Raw genomic sequence first — 19,362 nt, 5'->3', positions numbered from 1 at the left:
CCACCGTAGTTTGATTTCCCGGATATACAGTTTTATTTTATCTCTCAAAAGCTGTAATACAGATAAAACCAGGACCGCATGGAAGGAGGAGTTGGGGCTGCAGTTTGGCGACGCAGGGTGAGAGAAGGCCGTAGATAGGATACGGTCTACCACTTCCTGTGCCTGCCTCAGTCTCATCCAGTTTAAGGTTTTATACAGAATTCATCTTTCCAAATCGAAACAGCCAAAAATCTATCCTGGGACAGTGACAGATGTCATGCTTCCCCCTGTCATTTAAGTCATATGTTCTTTCTGTGCCTGAAATTACATGCATTTTGGACAGGTTTTTTCAGCATTATGTCCTCAATATTTGGAGTGCAACTGACGCCATGCCCACTGATCGCTATATTTGGGTTACCAACGAGTCGGTATCACTGAGTCAAATGCAAAAAAAGAGAAAAATCCAACCTTTCATTTAAGTACATAACTTTGGTGGTAAAAAAATCATACATTTAGAAAAAAAAAAAACTTGAAATCATGTGTCCCACAATTATTGGCACCCCTAACAATTCCTCTGAAAAATTTAATTGTTTTTTTTTTTTATATATATATTTTTCTGTAGTTGCTAAGGTTGGTCAGGGTATCTAGGGACTTTTAATTAGTAATTCATGATTTCCTGTTTCCCTGGGGTATAAATATGACGTGACACAGAGGCCTAATTCTCTTACCCATTTGTCAACATGGCAAAGACAAGAGAACACACCATTCAAGTAAGGCAGATGTGTGTCGACCTTCATAAGTCAGGCAATGGCTACAAGAAAATAGCCACTCGCCTTAACTTGCCGGTATCTACAGTCAGAGGAATCATTAAGAAGTTTAAAACAACTGGAACAGTGACAAACAAGGCTGGAAGAGGTCCCAAGTTTATCTTGCCACAACGCACAGTGAGGAGGATGGTAAGAGAAGTAAAAAAATTTCCCAAGCTCACCGTCACAGAATTGCATCAAAGAGTGGCATCTTGGGGTCACAGAGTCTCCAAAACAACCATCAGACGCTCTCTACATGCCAACAAGCTGTTTGGGAGGCATGCAAGGAAAAAGCCTTTTCTCACTAACACTCACAAACGTAACGTCTGGAGTTTGCTAAGCGGTACTGGGACTTCAACTGGGATCGTGTGCTTTGGTCAGATGAGACTAAGATTGAGCTTTTTGGCAACAAACACTCTAAGTGGGTCTGGCGTAAAACAAAAGATGAGTATGCTGAAAAGCACCTCATGCCCACCGTGAAGTATGGTGGAGGATCTGTGATGCTGTGGGCCTGTTTCTCTTCCAAAGGCCCTGGGAACCTTGTTAGGGTGCATGGCATTATGAACGCTTTGAAGTACCAGGATATTTTAAATAAAAACCTGATGGCCTCTGCCAGAAAGCTGAAGATGGGTCGTCATTGGGTCTTTCAGCAGGATAATGATCCAAAACATGTGGCAAAATCTACACAAAAGTGGTTCAGCAGTCACAAACTCAAGGTCCTCCCATGGCCATCTCAGTCCCCAGACCTCAACCAAATCGAAAACCTGTGGGGCGAGCTAAAGAGAAGAGTGCATAAGAGAGGACCCAGGACACTGGATGATCTAGAAAGATTGTGCAAAGAAGAATGGTCAAAAATCCCTCTCTCTGTGTTCTCCAATCTTGTGAAATGTTATAGGAGGAGATTAAGTGCTGTCTTGTTGGCAAAAGGAGGTTGTACAAAGTATTAACATCAGGGGTGCCAATAATTGTGGCACACATGATTTCAAGTTTTTTTTTTTTTTCTAAATGTGTGATTTTTTTACCAAGAAAAGTAATGTACTTAAATAAAAGGTTGGATTTTTCTCTTTTTTTGCATTTGGGTTCTATGTTGTTTTAAAAAAAAGGAGAATTTTTTAGAAGTCCACGACCACATCTTAAACAGGGGTGCCAATAATTGTGGAGGGCACTGTACACTGAGGGGTTCTACTGGCATTTCTTTTTTTGCAAGTGGCAACCTGTTATTTCTTATTTTAGGAGACTATGTGTGCTACCTGATTAAAGATCTAAATTGGTCAAAATTAGACTGTATGCATGACCTTCATTTTGTTTTTTCAGTTATTTAAGCAGGGGGATGTGGAGTGTGTGTGTGTGTGCATGCGCATATGTGTGTGTATCTTTGTCTGAGGGTTTGTTTGTGTTTTGGGGGGTGGGGGTGTTTTTTCTTTATTTGTTTAAAAGGAAAAATTGAGAATTTCTGTTTACATTTCTCTATCTGTAATTGTTGATTTTTCAATAAAAACAATTGGGGAAAAAAAAGACTACACTGGTACCTTGACCTACAAGTTTAATTCGTTCCATGGTCGAACTTGTATCTCAATTTGCTCGCACTTCAAATCAATTTTAACCATTGAAAATACTCAAAATGGCATTAATCCGTTCCAACCTTCAAAATGCCACCCCGTTTTTTTGTTTAAACTTTCTTTCAGCTGCTCCCGTTAGGGGTCGCCACAGCGGATCCTCCGCACGTTTGATTTGGCACATGTTTTACGCTGGATGCCCTTCCTAACGCAACCCTCCCCAATTTATCCGAGCTTGGGACCGGCACTGAGAGTGGCTGGGGATGGTTCCCTGACCGGGGATCGAACCCAGGTCGCAGCGGTGAGAGCATTGCATCTTAACCACTAGACCACCAGGGACCCACCCCGTTTTTTTGTTTCATGTTATTAAATTAGGAAAATACATTTCATAGTAACAAATCTTTTATAAAAACATAATAGAAAGAGTATGTAAAGATATAATAAGGTTTTATTCAGTGTATGTAGATGAAATCACTTGAGCTAATGAAAACGCTGGCGGAGGGGGCGGGGGTGAGAGGCGATAAGCGGCGGAGGAGGGAAAACTAGATTTTTTGCTACTCTATCACTACTATACACTACGTATCCCTAAACTTAATTTTTTAAAATTTTTCTTCTTTGCTTATCTTAATTTTTATCACAGTCTTCGCTTTCTGGCTTCACTCCACTTTTATACTAATCACCTTCACCTGTCTCCAAACATCACCCTCTCTAATAAACGTCCTATTCATATTCTGGTTTTCGACTTTCAATCAAAGCGTGACAAAAGATCAGACCTATACCGACTACTCAGCTCGATGGAGCCACAACCGGGTTCCGTTTCGGATCCCATCAAGGAACTTGTCGCCGCTCTTCAGGAGGCTTCCGCACCGGCCGCCACCAGCGGAGTTCAGCAACCCACCTCCAGCAGCCCGATGGCTCTTCCAGCGTTATATTCCGGAGACGCAGCTGAGTGTAATGGCTTCCTCCTGCAGGTCAACCTCTACATTGAAACGCAGCCACACAAGTTACCCTCCGATCGATCCAAGGTGGTGTTTCTCATCTCCTTACTCACTGGAAAAGCGCTGTCCTGGGCGATGTAAACCTAATCTGCATGCAGAAAAAAGCCTTGGCGCAGATTGAACAGCTGATCTGCCGTGGTGAGGGCCTCAGTGGCAATTCAGAAACCCTCCATTAAGTGGTTAGCGATTTGCACGTAAGACGTGTTTAGGGCGCTATTGGCGCTCCATATCGCCCTAAACACGTCTTACGTGCAAATCGCCCTGGAGTACCGATCATTTGGGACATAATCAGTAAACAGGCAGCGACCTGCCTGTCCCTCCCACAGCCCTTGGGACTGTGCTATAGACCTGGTGCCAGGTGCTAAACTGCCTACAGGAGGGTGTACCCGCTGTTGGTTCCCGAGCGTGCAGCGATGGAGGATTACGTTCTGCAGGCTTCATCGGCCTATCCTCTTCCCCCGCCGCCTCTAGCTTCTTCTCTTAATTAAGAAGAAGGGAGGGGGACTCCGGCCCTGCATTGACTATCGAAACCTAAACGCCCAAATCGCTCCATTCCCATATCTGCTTCTTCTGGTCCCAGCCGCCCCTGATGACTTATGAATTAATATTAAGGAGTAAACAGCACTGTGTGTGTGAGAGAGGAGAGAGAGAGAGAGAGAGAGAGAGAGAGAAAGAGAGACAGGACTTACATGGATCTTTACAAAACTGGATCTCCGACACCTGGAGGTAGATGCCTCCTCCCCCTGCTTGTCCCAAAAGTCGGGGACCCCACCACGGCTCCGGCCCTGTGCCTTCTTTTCGAGGTAGCTCTCCCAGGCGGAACAAAATTACGACATCGGGAACCGGGAACTCCTTGCCATCAAACTCGAGGAGTTCCGTCATTGGCTGGAGGTGGCGGCACACTTCTGGTCATAATGGTCATAATGGTCATAATGGACCACAAGAACCTCCAATACCTGCGAGAAGCCAAACGCTTAAACCCCCGGCAAGCCAGATGGGCACTGTTCTTCACTTGCTTCTGCTACACCATCACGTACTGTCAGGGCTTCAAGAATGGCAAGGCGGACGCCCTGTCCTGTATTTATGGCCCTGATGAACCCACAGATCCCCAACCCATCATCCCTCCTAAGCTGATCCTCTGCCCCATCGCCTGGGAGTTAGAGAAGGAGATTCAAGCCGCAGTGCAAGGAGAGCCCACCCCTGCTGGGTGCCCGGAAGGAAGGACATTCATCCCCGGGCCATGCCGTCAGTCCCTGCTGAAGTCGATTCATGAAGCCCCAGGTTCTGGCCACCCGGGGGGAAAACAAACCGTCCTCCTTGCCCGAACACGCTACTGGTGGCCCGGAATGAGCAGTAAGGTCTCCTGATTCGTCCAAGGCTGCCCCGTCTGTGCCATCTCTAAGACACTGACATTTACCCGCAGTGGTCCCCCTGCCTATCCCGCAGCGGCCGTGGTCACACCTGGGGATTGACTTCTTTACCGATCTGCCCCGTTCGAACGGTAACACCTGCATCCTCATGGCTATGGATCGCTTCTCTAAGGCTTGCAAGCTGGTTCCCCTCTGTGGCCTGCCCACAGCTCTAGAGACTGAAGAGGCATTGTACCATCACATCTTTTTCGGAATTTGTGTCTGACCGAGGACCCCAGTTCACATCCCAAGTGTGGAAAGTGTTAGGATATCACCCTCAGGATATCACCCTCAGACCAACGGACAGACGGAATGCAGGTTACAGGAGCTCGGACGCTACCTTCGGTCATACTGCAACCAGGACCAAATGAGCTGGAACCGTTTTCTTCCCTGGGCTGAGTACGTGCAGAACTCCCTGCGCCAGGACGCCACCGGCCTAACCCCGTTCCAGTGCTTGCTGGGCTTTCAGCCACCTTTGTTTTCCTGGACGTGCGAGCCCTCCAATGTTCCCACGGTGGACAACTGGTTCCAGGAAAGGGTGCATGTGTAGGAGTCAGCCCACACACAGCTCTGACATACCCTTAGAACCACCCAGAGGTTTGCAGATTCTCAGAGGTCGGAGGCCCCCTCTTACCGAACGGGGGTCTGACTATTCACCCAAGATTTGCGGCTCCGGCTACCCTGAAAGAAACTCAGTCCCCTATCGGCTCGAACTGCTGCTGGGTACCGCATCCATCCAACCTTCCACGTGTCTCTCCTGAAGCCCTTCACACCCCCTACCACAGAGCATGTTGGAGTCGCCTTAAATCCTCCTCCGCCAGAAATGCTGGACCAGCCATTGATGTACTCCATCCAGGAAGTTCTAAACTCACGACATAGTGGTAGCACCCTGAAATACCTCGTAGACTGGGAGGGGTATAGACTGGAGGAACGATCGTGGGTCCCCATACAGGATGTGCTGGACCCGGCTCTCCTGGAGGATTTCCACACCAACCACCCAGACCGCCCCGCACCTCAGGACTGTGGGCGCCCCAGGCGCCGAGTTAGGGCTGGAGGAGGAGGTAATGTCAGGGAACCACCGGCCATGCCTCCCCTCGGCACGCAGCGCCTTGCCTTCATACTAATCAGCTTCACCTGTTTCCAATCATTACCCTCCATTTATAAGGCCCCCGTTTGCACTCACTCACCATCTGATATACGGTTCATTCTGGCGATCATCCTTGGACTACCTGTGTTTTGGAATATACCCGTTTTCCGGTACATGCTGCTTTCTAGCTTCTGTTTGTTTCCCAAGGCTAATAAATGTCTTATACGTATTCTGGTATTCGACTCTTGATCAAAGCATGACAATGTCATTAAATCAATATTAGCATATCAGCTCAGGATGTACATGCCTTGCTGCAATTGTTCTAAAGGTCCTGGTACAAGGCAAAAGATACCACCCTCATTGTTAGTTATTTGGTGGTAAACAATAATGAATAATGAACATTTACAGTATATGAATTCTATTTTCATGCAGACATGTATTTTGTTTCTCTTACAATCTCTTTAAGTATTTAATTTGGTATATTACATTTTAATATTGACCCACATTAAAACACTATGTATTGCATGGCTGTCTGGATGAAAATAGAATGATTGGTAAATTATTTTTGCCACAAAATAAAAAACAAGAACTTAATGGAAATTTGATGGAAAACAGAAAAGTAGTGTCTTTATTCTGCTCAGAGTTTTTAACTCCTTTGTGAAACTGAATTAATCACATTGTAGTGTAGCCGGATTGAATTATTCTGAATACAATTGAAAAAGAGGGAATTATTATGTATTCTTGGGGACTCTGTTGTTAATGGTCCATGATGCTGACCATATTAATTATGCTAACTGATTAGCTTGGGGCTGTGTATATGAATGTATTAATGATACACTGACCCTAATCAATGAAATCATGACGATTTCCAAAATATATGATGGAACTAATGTCATCCAGTGCTGTTTTTGTATTTCATCCCAAATAACCATTAATTATTATTTTTATTTATTATTAAAACTTTGTTCATACATTGTATGAGCAAAATTATGTGGACAGCTGACCAACATACACATACCACACCCTAGTCTCTTGTGGCTGGTATAGTGAAAAGCCGTCCCAGAATCATAGGGATTATTATAAGAGTAAAGGGAGGTATGGAATGATAATAAAACGCACATGAATTTTCATTATTAAGTGTCCACAAACTTTTAGTTAGATGGTCTATTCAAAGAAAAAAAAAAGATATTGGGCCCTTTTGACACAGAATTTTTATGTATATGGATATTTGTTTCTTGAATTCGCATTTTCCACCCCATCTCTATAGTTCTTTAGATCTGTTGATTGATTGTGTGCATATATTAACACATAGTTTATCATGACTTTCTCTGTTAACAGGGCTGAACCTGCTGGCTTTCCTTGTCATTGTCTTCTGTTACTCCAGTATGTTCTACTCTATCTATAAGACCGGTATCAATGCCACAGATGTGCGCAATCGCTTGCACAAAGATGTGGTTGTGGCCAATCGCTTCTTCTTCATTGTGTTTTCTGATGCCCTCTGCTGGATTCCAATATTCCTGGTCAAAACACTCTCTCTTCTGAAGATGGAAATACCAGGCATGTAAAATTTATTTCATATTTACCATAAAATTCAAACGTAATGAAAAAAATGCTTATTCATTGTTATGTTATAATGTTTTCTTCTAAAAGTGATGTAGTTGATTTAGGCTAAAGAACATCCAACCAGCTCTTAGCAATTACCAATAATATATAATATATTAGCAATAGTAACAACAAATTAATGATTATATTAATAATTATTTTATATCTAGGAACTACTGTAGTACAACTCTAATTCTAAAAAATGTAGGGAGAATCTCATAAACTCATTTTATTAAAAACCCATAGATTTTATAAACATTCAATTTTTTGACATCACATTGAAAATTTCCTTTGATTTTTTTCCCACTTAAAATGGTACATTTCCTCAGTTAAAACATTTGATATGTTTCTATTTTCTATTGTGAATAAGATATGGGGTTATGAGATTTGCATATCATTGCATTCTGTTTTTATCTACATTTTACATTATTTACATAGTTTTACTTTTTTGGAATTGGGGTTGGAAATCATGCTTTTTGAAGAGAGTATTAAAGGTAATGTGATAGCTACTGTATATTAAAAACAATGTTTAGATCAGATTATTTTTTTATTAAATACTTTAATGTTAAACCAGAGCACAATATTTATGACTGCAAATTCAAATTATTATAAGAAACATTTTGTTTTGATTGAAATTAGTGAAATTATCTTGTTCATGTTATGCAGGCACAATAAACTCTTGGGTAGTGATCTTCATCTTGCCCATCAACAGTGCCTTGAACCCCATCCTCTACACTCTGACTACCAGCTTCTTTAGGGAGCAGGTGGAACTGTTGCTGTGCCGCTGGCAACGCAGCTCGTCCTTCATGAAAGACCGCAAGAGCCTCACTAGCACCACAATCTACATGGAACCTTCCAGGCACATGTTTTACCATTCAAAGGGCAAACTGTCCCAGGTCTCCTATCCAGATGCTCGATATAGCTGATGTAGCAGAAAAGTTCTGACCTTATCACCAGATCATTTGCATTCTATGTGAATGAAAGGCTATTGTACATTAAAATAAAAAAAAACTCCAGGGGAGTGTGCAAGTGGGATATATGTAGCAACATGGCTCTTGATATATTTTCTCTCTCAAGAGGATGAATGCAAAAAAAAGTCATCACTGTGTCATTGAGGTACAAAACTGAGACAAGGGAGATAATTTCTCCATCAATGCGATTAAAATGGTACTGACCATGCACTTCACAAAGTGCAGTATGTCATGTAATGTCAGTAGGTCTTTTGAATGCTCTTGAGCCAGTTCTTCATGCATTTTTAAACGAATTATCTATAGAGATTATCTTTTCCACATGTGCATTATTTATGTCACATTTCTTATAAATCAATCAGAAACTGTAAAAATCATCTTATTGAATATACTGTGCAGTTCACAAACATCCTGAGGATCACTACAAAGTTTTGAATGTGGTTACAACATTGCATAATTATACTACATAACACATAACATGACATGTATTACTATATGATCCCAAGATGTTAATTCACTACCATTAGTTTTGCTGTGCCACACCAAAGGATCTTTGGTAGAGGTCGACCTATATGGGTTTTTCTCTGGCAGATGCCAATATTTAGAAACCAGGACAGCCGATGGCCAATAAATTATGCCGGTTTTTTTTTTTGGACAATTTTCTTTTTTCCATGTCATAAAATCTAATACTTAATTAATAAGACGTGATACAGAAAATTGCTTAAACATTTATTTTATACTATAAGCCTCTCTAATCAGTGCACTTGTTACCAGGTATTTGTACCTAAACCTACCTGTAGCCTAAACTACAACTGGGTGAAGACTCACTAACAATACAGTTCCAAAAAGATACTTGCGTTCTCTCTCCAAATGTAGCATCATATTTAACCAATGAAATATATATAGCTAGATTAAGAACGAATGACACTCCAAGCTGACGGTCAGCCTTCAGGAAATGTCGGGGGTCAAGTTTGAGTGCCGGTCAGATGTATTTTTTCTGCACCGTTAGCTCTGCTCGGATGGCGAGATAGAGAATTTGACTGACTATTTAGCTTAGCGAATGAGCACACAGAAAAAAAAAAACCGGAACGCTATTGCTGTCATTCTTGCTCTTGCAACTTTGCAACTAAGCAGACATTTAAAAATAAAAAAACTACATGAATCTGTTAGTAATGATTGCTTCTTGCTTTATATTATAAAGTTGTAGCTTTTTCGGTTTTCCTGTTTGGATGCTGAATAAAGACTACTGCCACCTGCTGGTAAAGAAGTTATGTCCCTCACGCAAGCACAGAACAAAAGCGCACTATTTGACATGATTTGGCCTACCTAATAATCGCCATAATTTGCAGCCCTTAAAAAAGAAAATGGCAAAAATCGTCTCGAATAATGGGCCAATCTGTCGACCTCTAATCTTTGTAGTCCATTTACAAACCCAAGTTAAGGATTTTTGTTCAGCTTTGTACTTTGTATGAACAACAGCTGTACCTTATACATTTTATAGGTCACATTTCTTTAAGCTGCACTAAATAGGTACTTAATGATGATATTCTAGTACTTTTCAGGTTATTATCTTGCCATGCCACATGTGTTGTTCTCTTTAGTAATAATATGTTCTGAATGTTTTTCTTTTTATGTTGTCTTTGCCATCTTGCCATTTCTATGATCTCTTCAGCTTTTGTATTATATTCCTCCCACTTGTGAGTGGGAAATGATGATTAAAATGAACAAGCTTCTTTGAAAAAGCGATGTGCATCTTAAAAAAAAAAAAAAGGATTTTAAACATAAAACTGTCTATACTTAGTTTCATTTAGCACACAGTTTTATATAGGCCTCACAGACGATTGCCTCACATGCCACTGCACTAATTCATGCAATTGGATCCCTGACCGAGTATTGAGTTCATACTTGTCAGTAGTCAAACATTTAATTTGTATTTTTTTTTTTTATTAAGTAATATTCAAATTTTCTGAGATACTGAATATTGGGTTTTCGTTAGCTGTAATCCAAAATCATCAAAATTGAAAGAAATAATTGAAATATATCAGTCTGTGTGTGATGAATCTATATAATATACAAAATTTCACTTTTGATATTGAATTACTAAAATAAATAAACTTTTTAATGATATTCTAATTTATTGAGATGCATTTATTTAAAAGGCATTTATTTAAATGCCTTTGCAAACATCTATTGATGTTGTGTATGAAATAAGTGCGTCTTTTTGCAATAACTAGAATCTGTATATGCTAAATTATGAACAATTTTCTACAAGCTCAACAGTTATAAATAAAAAAACAAAGCAATGATTTGCAAATCTCATTAAAACATATTTTATTCGTGATAAAATAACAACAGACTGTTTTTGAGATGTATTACGGCCATAAAATTCAAAATTAATTTATTTTTTCCTTGAAATGGTAAATTTCCTCATTTTAAACATTTGATATGTTTTCTATGTTTGATTTTAAATAAAAATTGGTTTATGATATGTTTTTAATTTACATTTTACACTGTCCCACCCTTTTGGGAATTAGGGTTTTAAGTAATCAAAATTATTAATATTTAATAACTATTAAATATTACTTTTACTAATAAATTATAATTAATGTTTAATTCCCTAAAATGTTCCTTCAATTTAAGGACAGTTGGTATAATCCCTCACTGTTTTACAATAAGTAATGAATTCCTCTAATTGACTAAATAACAGCTGAAGTTGTAGTAACTTGAGTAGTAACACTCTTACCGTACAAATGATTACAGTATTAACTATAATAGACAACAATTATTGTGCTTACTTACAAGCTTACTTCTTGCCAATCTGAGGTATCTGTGGTCCATTATTGTTATTTCGCTGGTAAAAAGCATTTGCTTTCAATTTATTTATTTCAAATTATTTTATTATATGTACAGGTAGGTCATTCATTCAAAGCTCATCACTTATTTTTTTTTACACCCTTTTAAACACAGATAATGCAAATGTGGCATTTTACTTCATGCAGGTCAAATAAATAAGTGAATTATTTTCACATGAATAAACACAATAAGCTTTTGGTTCAAATTAAATAGATGAATAAAAAGAAAGGACATTACTCATAATCTTACATTCCAGTGCTCATGTTAGTTCTCACTCTCCATTGTTCTGTATTGTTTAACGATTATAATCACACTCTTGATATCACCCAAATGAGGATGGGTTCCTCTCAAGGTTTCTTCCTCATAACAGTTTTTCCTTGCCACTGTCGCCTTGGCTGCTCATCAGGGATAAATAAACATCGTTCACCTTAACTGTTAAATTCTGTAAAGCTGCTTTGAGACAATGTCTGTTGTGAAAAGCACTATAGAAATAAACTTGACTTAAATGATTATACATTACTCTTAATAAACAGTATATCATTGTTCATTTTAATTACATTTTGTTTTGTCTTTGACCTATTTTTACATACAAGTTTGATGATAAAAGTGCATGGCGGTATATGTCATAAACCTTTTTTTAATAACCTTGCAGCCTATATTATTCATTGTCTGTTTTTCAAAATGTTGATTATAATGTGTTTTTAATATTAAGTACTTTTCACACAAGCACTGGATAATTATCTATAGAATTGAGGAATATTTCTATACCCATGTACAGTTCAATTTAATTTAATTTAATTTAATTCAGCAGCTTTACACAGATAAAGCAGTGATATGTTTATATAAAAGAATGTGAACGTTCATTGCATGTAAGGTAGTTCCTTAACATTGTTTATCCCTGATGAGCAAGCCAGTGATCACTGTTGCAAGAAAAAACTACCTGGGATAGTATGAGGAAGAAACCTTAAGAGTAACCAGACTCAAAAGGGAACCATCCTCATCTGGTTGGCACTGAATGTCCTTTAATTGCAGTCCCATTGTTAAGGTGTGTAGTAATATGTGTGTAAGTGCAAAACTATTCATGCAATCTGTGGTCCTGAACCATTGTAGTAGACTGTTAATATTAATTACAGTTCAAATCAAATCAGTCTTAAAAGTACAATATAGACATCTTAAAGTCTTTGAATGCAGTACATTTTACCTTTACTGAGTACAGTAGGGGGCCCAAACCTGTTCCAGCATGACAAATGCATGTGTACACAAAGCCAGCTGCATTTAGATATGATTTCTCATGGTTTGGAGGGGAAGATCTTGAGTGCCTTAGCTCTGACATCAGCCCTACTGAACACCTCTAAATAAATTAGTATGCTGATAGCACCCAAGGCATCCTCACCCTACATTAGCTCCTGACTTTACTAATGCCCTTGTGGCTAAATCTCCACAACCACATTGCAAATGGGGACTAAATTTTAATAATTTGTCATCAGCCAAATTTTGTAAAGGTAATTTAAATAAAGACATAGCTTGTCAAGACTGGCATGGACAAACTTCAATTCAATTCAATTCAGATTTCCTTGTATAGTACTTTTAACAATGGACATTGTCTTAAAGCAGCATTACAACGATGAATATGTTATAAAATATGAATTTCTATGTTACACTATATAATTTAGTGACTATAAGTCAAGTTTATCCCTAAGGTTCCCTGGTGGTCTAGTGGTTAGGATCAGGATCCCGGTCAGGGAACCAACCCCAGCCATCAGGGTTGCACAAGCCTTAGTGCCGGTCCTGAGCCCGGATAAATGGGGATGGTTGCGATAGGAAGGGCATCCAGCGTAAAAACGTGCCAAATCAAACATGCGGATGATCTGCTGTGGCGACCCCTAATGGGAGAAGCAGAAAGAAAGAAAGAAAGAAAAAAAGAAAGAAAGAAAGAAAGGTCAAGTTTATCCCTAATTAGTAAGCAAAAGGCAACAATGGCAGGGGAAAAACTCCCTGAGATAGAAAGAAAAAGAAACCTTGAGAGGAACCAGACTAAAAAAGGAACCTGTCTTTACCTGTGTGACATACAAACTTCAATGGTCTGCAATTAATTGAATGAGACGGAAGTACTCTTACTAGGAGCATATGCAGCTATAAGTAAACTTTCCAAATACTTAGCATCTCTGGATGGTGTTTCTGTCTTAGTGTGTACAGTGTGTTCAAAGACCTGGGTGTAATTATTGACCCTAGTCTGTCCTTTAAAGCTCATTTTGAAAAACATTACCAGGATAGCCTTCTTTCACCTTAGAAATATTGCTAAAATTAGAAATATGATGACTGTAATGCTTTACTGTCTGGGTGTACGAGTAAGTGCATAAATAAGCTTTAGTTAGTCCATAATACAGCAGCAAGAGTCCCTACTAGAACTAGAAAATATGACCACATCACCCCTGTTTTAATCAGTCTACACTGACTATCCTTCAAATCTCTAATTGATTATAAAATACTACTACTGACATATAAAGCACTTGAAGGTCTCACACTGCAGTATCTGAGTGAACATCTGTACCAGTATGATCCTCCACGCCTACTTAAATTAAAAGATACAGGCCATTGTTGGTACCTCAAATAATGAAGACTACAGTAGGGGCAGATCTTTCTCTTATAAAGCCACACAGTTATGGAACAGCCTTCCAATCAGTGTTCAAAACACAGACACAGTCTTTTCATTCAGTGACAGCCAGTCAAGTCAAGTCAAGTCCAGTTTATTTCTATAGTGCTTTTTACAACAGACATTGTCTCAAAGCAGCTTTACAGAAATCAAATCAGTGAAGGTGAATGGTGTGCATTTATCCCTGATTAACATCCATGGCGACTGTAGCAAGGAAAAACTCCCTTTAGATGTTATGAGGAAGAAACCTTGAGAGGAACCAGACTCAAAAGTGGAACCCATCCTCATTTGGGTGACATCAAGAGTTTGATCGTAAATCTTTCAACAATACAGAACACTGGAGAGTGAGAACTAACATGAGTACTGGAGTATAAGATTATAAGTAAATGTTCTTCCTGCAGACTTTGGTATAAATCTAGGAGCTACTGAGCTCAACATTTGTCATCATCACAGATTCAGCAACAGCTTCTCCATGCCAAAACCTTTAAACACTCCAGGAGGTCCAGTGTCAAAACTCCACATATGTAGTGGGATCCAATTGGCACTGGTACATCTCTAGATGGTTCAGGATGTTTGCAAGTTCAGCATCTACTTCTTTAAAGTCCATAATCTTCACGAGGTGGGACGTGACTAGAGCTGGAGCAACCTCAGGAAGCCTCGGGATGGAGAGAGAAAGAGAAGCAGTGGAGAGCAATTAGCATAGCTGCTGTTCATGATATTAACAGCACAAGTTGATAATGTGCATGTGATCATATGTTCTGGAGCACAAGGTTATGATGTGAGACGTGTTATGTGTAGGCTTTGCTAAAAAGGTATGTTTTTAACAGTCACAGTGTTTGAGTTTGACTGAAAATATATTTATTTAATCAAGCGTTTTAACAGTAGGTTTTTCTCAGTTAAAGGAGCAGATCTGGAGGGATAATTGATTTAGAGTGTTTGGTGAACTGGGATATTTGTATGCTGTCGTCCCCTCACTCTCACACGTTCACTCAGGTTTGTTGATTGTGGTGTGGTGGGTTATCTCTTATCCCAGAGATCCATCATGTCTGTGTTACCTTCTGGCTTTCCCTTTTAGTTATGCTGCCATTGCGAGTCTTGCTGGAGTCCCCAACTGCACAGAGTCCTTAACTCTTATACAACAATATAGATACTAAATAATCCATATCCTTCTCTCCCTGTCACCCCTCTTCTCTCTCTCTCTCTCTCTCTCTCTCTCTCTCTCTCTCTCTCTCTGTCTCTCTCTCTCTTTGATTTGTGTCCACAAACTCTTACTGTGTGTTTTACAAATTAAACTGTTAATTATGGCAACAATTTGGGCACCAAACTCCATCTTTGCGTTGATTTGTTTGGATAAAATCCTGCTTTCATCCTGATCGTTGGTTTGTTATGAATTTGTGCCCAGCATCCTTCAGCATCCCTACAGGTGCAGCAATAGAAAGACAATGGTTGAGTTGCTACTTATCCAATCAACGAGCAGCCCTGAGAAACTCTGCTATCTGATTGGTTGCTAAGGGCGGGGCGGTGCTCTCCTCACCCACTGCTTCTCTGACAGTCGATGGGGAAAAAATCCTAAGGCAAGAAGACACGAGACAGAAGAAGTGGAGGAAATAAAACGAATTCAGCAGTTCAATCGAAGGAAGAAATGATAATTTAACAAGATTTAAACAAGAAAATAAGGTACTGAAACAATTTAAAATCACGCTTTAATTGTCCGAAATGGTTTGTTTCGGTGTCTTGGTGCTTTTTTTGTTTGCAGTCGGACGGAGGCAGAGAGAGAGAGAGAGAGAGAGAGAGAGAGAGAGAGAGAGAGAGAGAGAGAGAGAGAGAGAGAGAGAGAGAGAGATGAAGGCTCGGCTACATTCTGGCTAACAGGATGACATCAGTGTGAATGCAGGAGACTCAGGATTATTATAAGGTCGCGGGCAGGAAACCAGCGTGTGCTGTGAAATCAGCGGTTTATATCGAACCACGAAATGAACGCATTTCAAAAATGCGCCTGATGCCTGGTGTAAGAAAATGGTGTCGAAGTGATTCTGTGATGTGGATGTCAACAAAAGCAGCTGCTATTCACCCGCACCAGGGTTTTAAAATGGCGCGTTGAACGAGCTCATACCTCTAACATCAACACCACCTCATACCACTTCTTACATTCATATCACATGCTGCTTAACGTGATGCCAAAACGATAATCTCTTACTCTTATATACGATTTTATTCTAGCAGAACCAGTAAGGCTTATACAAATGCCTCAACTTGGACATCATTGCATCCTCTTTTCGCTATAGTTTAATACAGTTGTAATGTATTTGTAGCTTGCTTTGTCTATTGCACATCCAGGTTCAGGAATGAAATCATTTTCCGAGTCTTATTACAACCTGCATTACAGTGTAATCTTTCAGAGGATCCGGCTTTGTCTGATCACCAACTCTCTTCTGAAACACAAGCTGTCCAAACTGCTCAAACTAAAAGACCATCGTAGTCAGCTGGTCCACGCAGGTAGAAACAGTTTCTGAATAACATTAAGGCGGTTAAACATCCAATTATGTGAAAATGTAGTCTTAAGAAATGAGAAAATAACTTACCAGTCTGACCAGTTTGCTTTGTGTTTCGAAACACATTTTTTTCAGTATGTTATCGGTTCCTGTTTTAGGGTAACACTTGAATGTTTGGATCATTTGTATTCTGCTTTGCCCATACTTTATTGAATGTCATCCATGCAGAGTGATCGATCCATATCCTACAATTCTTTGTGTTGGTGACCTTTTTTTTCTTATTGGCAACAGTGTCCACCTGGGAGTGTTGATGGAGCACAAAGCAATTTGGGATTTTCTTTGTAGCTGGCATTCACAAACCTGACAGTCACACCCATATGTGTTTAACCATCACATTTCAGAATTAAACCCCATTTGCTGTAATAATAACCTCCATGGATGTGATGCTCAGGTTCCCCTTATAATTCTGGCCATATTGCATTGGTCTCTTTCCTGGGGATATCTCTTTCTCTCACTTTCGCTCTCTCTCTCTCGCTCTCTCTCTCTCTCGCTCTTTCTCTCTCTCTCTCATTCTTTCCTGCTTGTTATACCATAAAATAAAATGCATCTGGAAATAACCTGGGTTTAAAAAGTGCTTATTGTTTATATCTTATGGCCTTCTTTTTACACATACGGGTTGTTTTGCTGAATAATATATGAAATGAGCTGTTTTTGTTTAGGTCCATGCTTTTGCAGAGTTTCTTCTCTGTCACATAATGAATGGTCTTGTGAAAGTACCTGTGAGCCATGTATGCAGCTTTATATATGATCTGTAAATCAGTGTTTATGTTATTAAATGACACAAGAGCTTGGCATGTTGTATCACTAATCTATTTTCACTTAAGTCAATATTTGTCACAGAAGATTATCAGTGTAAACAAATAAATCGCAAGTAGCACAAATTATTTTCACACCCTAGTGAAATCATAGACATTATGTTGGGACATGTGCATTAAAGTCAGTAGGAGTAAGACAGAGTACATGTGTGTGAATGAGAGGGAGGGCAGTGGAGTGGTGCAGTTGCAGGGAGAAGAGTTGGAGAAGGTGGAGGAGTTCAGGTACCTGGGGTCAACAGTGCAAAGCAATGGAGAGTGTGTAAGAGAAGTGAAGAAAAGAGTGCAGGCAGGGTGGAGTGGGTGGAGGAGTGATAGCAGGAGTGATTTGTGATAAAAGGGTATCTGCGAGAGTGAAAGGGAAAGTTTATAGGACTGTGGTGAGACCTGCGATGTTGTATGGCATTGAGTAAAAGACAGGAGGTGGAGGTGGAGCTGGAGGTAGCAGAGCTGAAGATGTTGAGGTTTTCGTTGGGAGTGACGAGGATGGCAGGATTAGAAATTAGTTTATTAGAGGGACAGCGCATGTGGGGACAAAGTGAGAGAAGCCTGATTTAGATGGTTTGGACATGTGCAGAGGAGGGACATGGGGTATATCAGTAGAAGAATGTTAAGGATGGAGCCACCAAGATGGAGAAAAAGAGGAAAGCCAAGAAAGGGGTTTATGGATGTGGTGAGGGAAGACATGCAGGTAGCTGGTTTGATAGAGGCAGATGTAGAGCACAGAGTAGTATGGAGACGGATGATCCGCTGTGGCGACCCCTAAAAGGGGGCAGCTAAAAGAAAAAGAAGGAGATGTTGGGACATGTAGCTACATGTATGGCTATAATAGAAATATTGAAAAAACAAGAAAAGTGATTAAATGGTTTGAGTTGGGGTATATAAAAATTCTAGCTAGTTGTCCTGATATTTACATGTAGATTTATCAAATTGTAGCACATTTTGTGACAGACCACCCAATTTTTATTTCAGCATAAGAATTGGAACAGATAAAAAAAAGTATAGAACACTAATAATAACACTTATCGTAACTAATAGCAATAATAATATTTGGTTGCATATCCTGTACTGTACTCAATCTGTGATCGCTGAGGCAAACACAAACTGTTGTGCTCTTCTTTTGTGATGCTGGATTACATTATCTTCAAAAAGTCTCAAAAGAATATTCCTCAGTTATGAACCAAGCACGAGGAGCCATGCTGTATCACCTTCCTCAGTATCTCAGTCCTTCTTGCCTGATGTTTGTTTTTCTTTGACTTTCTTTTCCTTTTTCATCAACTGTTGTTGACTTGGCAGAAATAATACAAAGGAATAATATGAAGATAGCGGACTTGTTCTTGATGCATACCACTAGAGGGCAGAATAATACTACTTACTTTTGCTTAAAGCACAGGTTCCCAACCCTGGTCCCAATACTGCTGATTCAGCAAAATGATCAACAAATTAACAAATTAAAACCTTTTTTTGAAGTGGTGGGCACAACGAACTGCAGGGCCAAAACAGAGAACTTGTGGCTGAATGCAATCAATAGAATGAAAGTGTGTCCTGATTTACATTTACATCTTTGAATGAAGCTCTTATCCAAAGCAATTTACAGTTAAAGCAGGATGCAGCTGAGCAGTTTGTGCTCTAGGGCCCAACAGTGGTAACTTTGTGGTACCTGATTTTAAAATTCCCAAAGTCCCAAGTCAATATCCCAAAGTCAAATATATTCTGTGTATAATTTAGAAATGTCTTATACACAGTTCTAGTAGAAGCTTTTAGAAATGTTCAGTCTCAGTTCCTGCTTGTTAAAGTGTTTCTGCTCAGAATTAACAGCTCATGTAGGCTAATGGCCTTGGGATGGCTGTTCCCACCAGCACTGAAATCACATAGCTATCTGGAAATAGATAGGCAGCCTACATAAAAAGCAAAAAAAGAAAAACTCTCGGAAGTTCAGACTGATTTAATAGATAATATTTTATAATAGACATGTACGTAAAAAAAAATTCCAAGCTACACTCGCTGTTACTGAAGCACTAAAATTGAAAAGGAGAGATGAGAGAAAGCGTCCTGGAAAGATTTTCACTACTAACACTTTCGGCATG

At 39.7% G+C, this 19,362-nt stretch overlaps 2 protein-coding genes across 4 annotated transcripts in view; both read left to right on the top strand.

The window, feature by feature from the left end:
* Positions 1–10,192, top strand: part of rxfp2a (relaxin family peptide receptor 2a) — a 99,226-nt gene extending 89,034 nt beyond the window's left edge. For all 3 annotated transcript variants that reach the window (XM_046861430.1, XM_046861428.1, XM_046861427.1), the window contains 2 exons: positions 7,174–7,392; positions 8,104–10,192. In XM_046861430.1, coding sequence (XP_046717386.1) covers positions 7,174–7,392; positions 8,104–8,363 — 479 coding nt within the window. In that variant the 3' untranslated portion in view covers positions 8,364–10,192. The remainder of the gene's footprint in view (positions 1–7,173; positions 7,393–8,103) is intronic.
* Positions 10,193–15,440: 5,248 nt separating this feature from the next.
* Positions 15,441–19,362, top strand: part of fryb (furry homolog b (Drosophila)) — a 75,103-nt gene continuing 71,181 nt past the window's right edge. Inside the window, exon 1 of the mRNA XM_046860544.1 lies at positions 15,441–15,588. The gene's annotated coding sequence lies outside the window, so the exon portion shown is untranslated. The remainder of the gene's footprint in view (positions 15,589–19,362) is intronic.

This window comes from Silurus meridionalis, chromosome 11, assembly GCF_014805685.1.
Source record: "Silurus meridionalis isolate SWU-2019-XX chromosome 11, ASM1480568v1, whole genome shotgun sequence".
Taxonomy (NCBI): Eukaryota; Metazoa; Chordata; class Actinopteri; order Siluriformes; family Siluridae; genus Silurus; species Silurus meridionalis.
The sequence above is the reverse complement of the archived record's forward strand: the minus strand, read 5'-3'. Positions and strand labels throughout refer to the sequence as shown.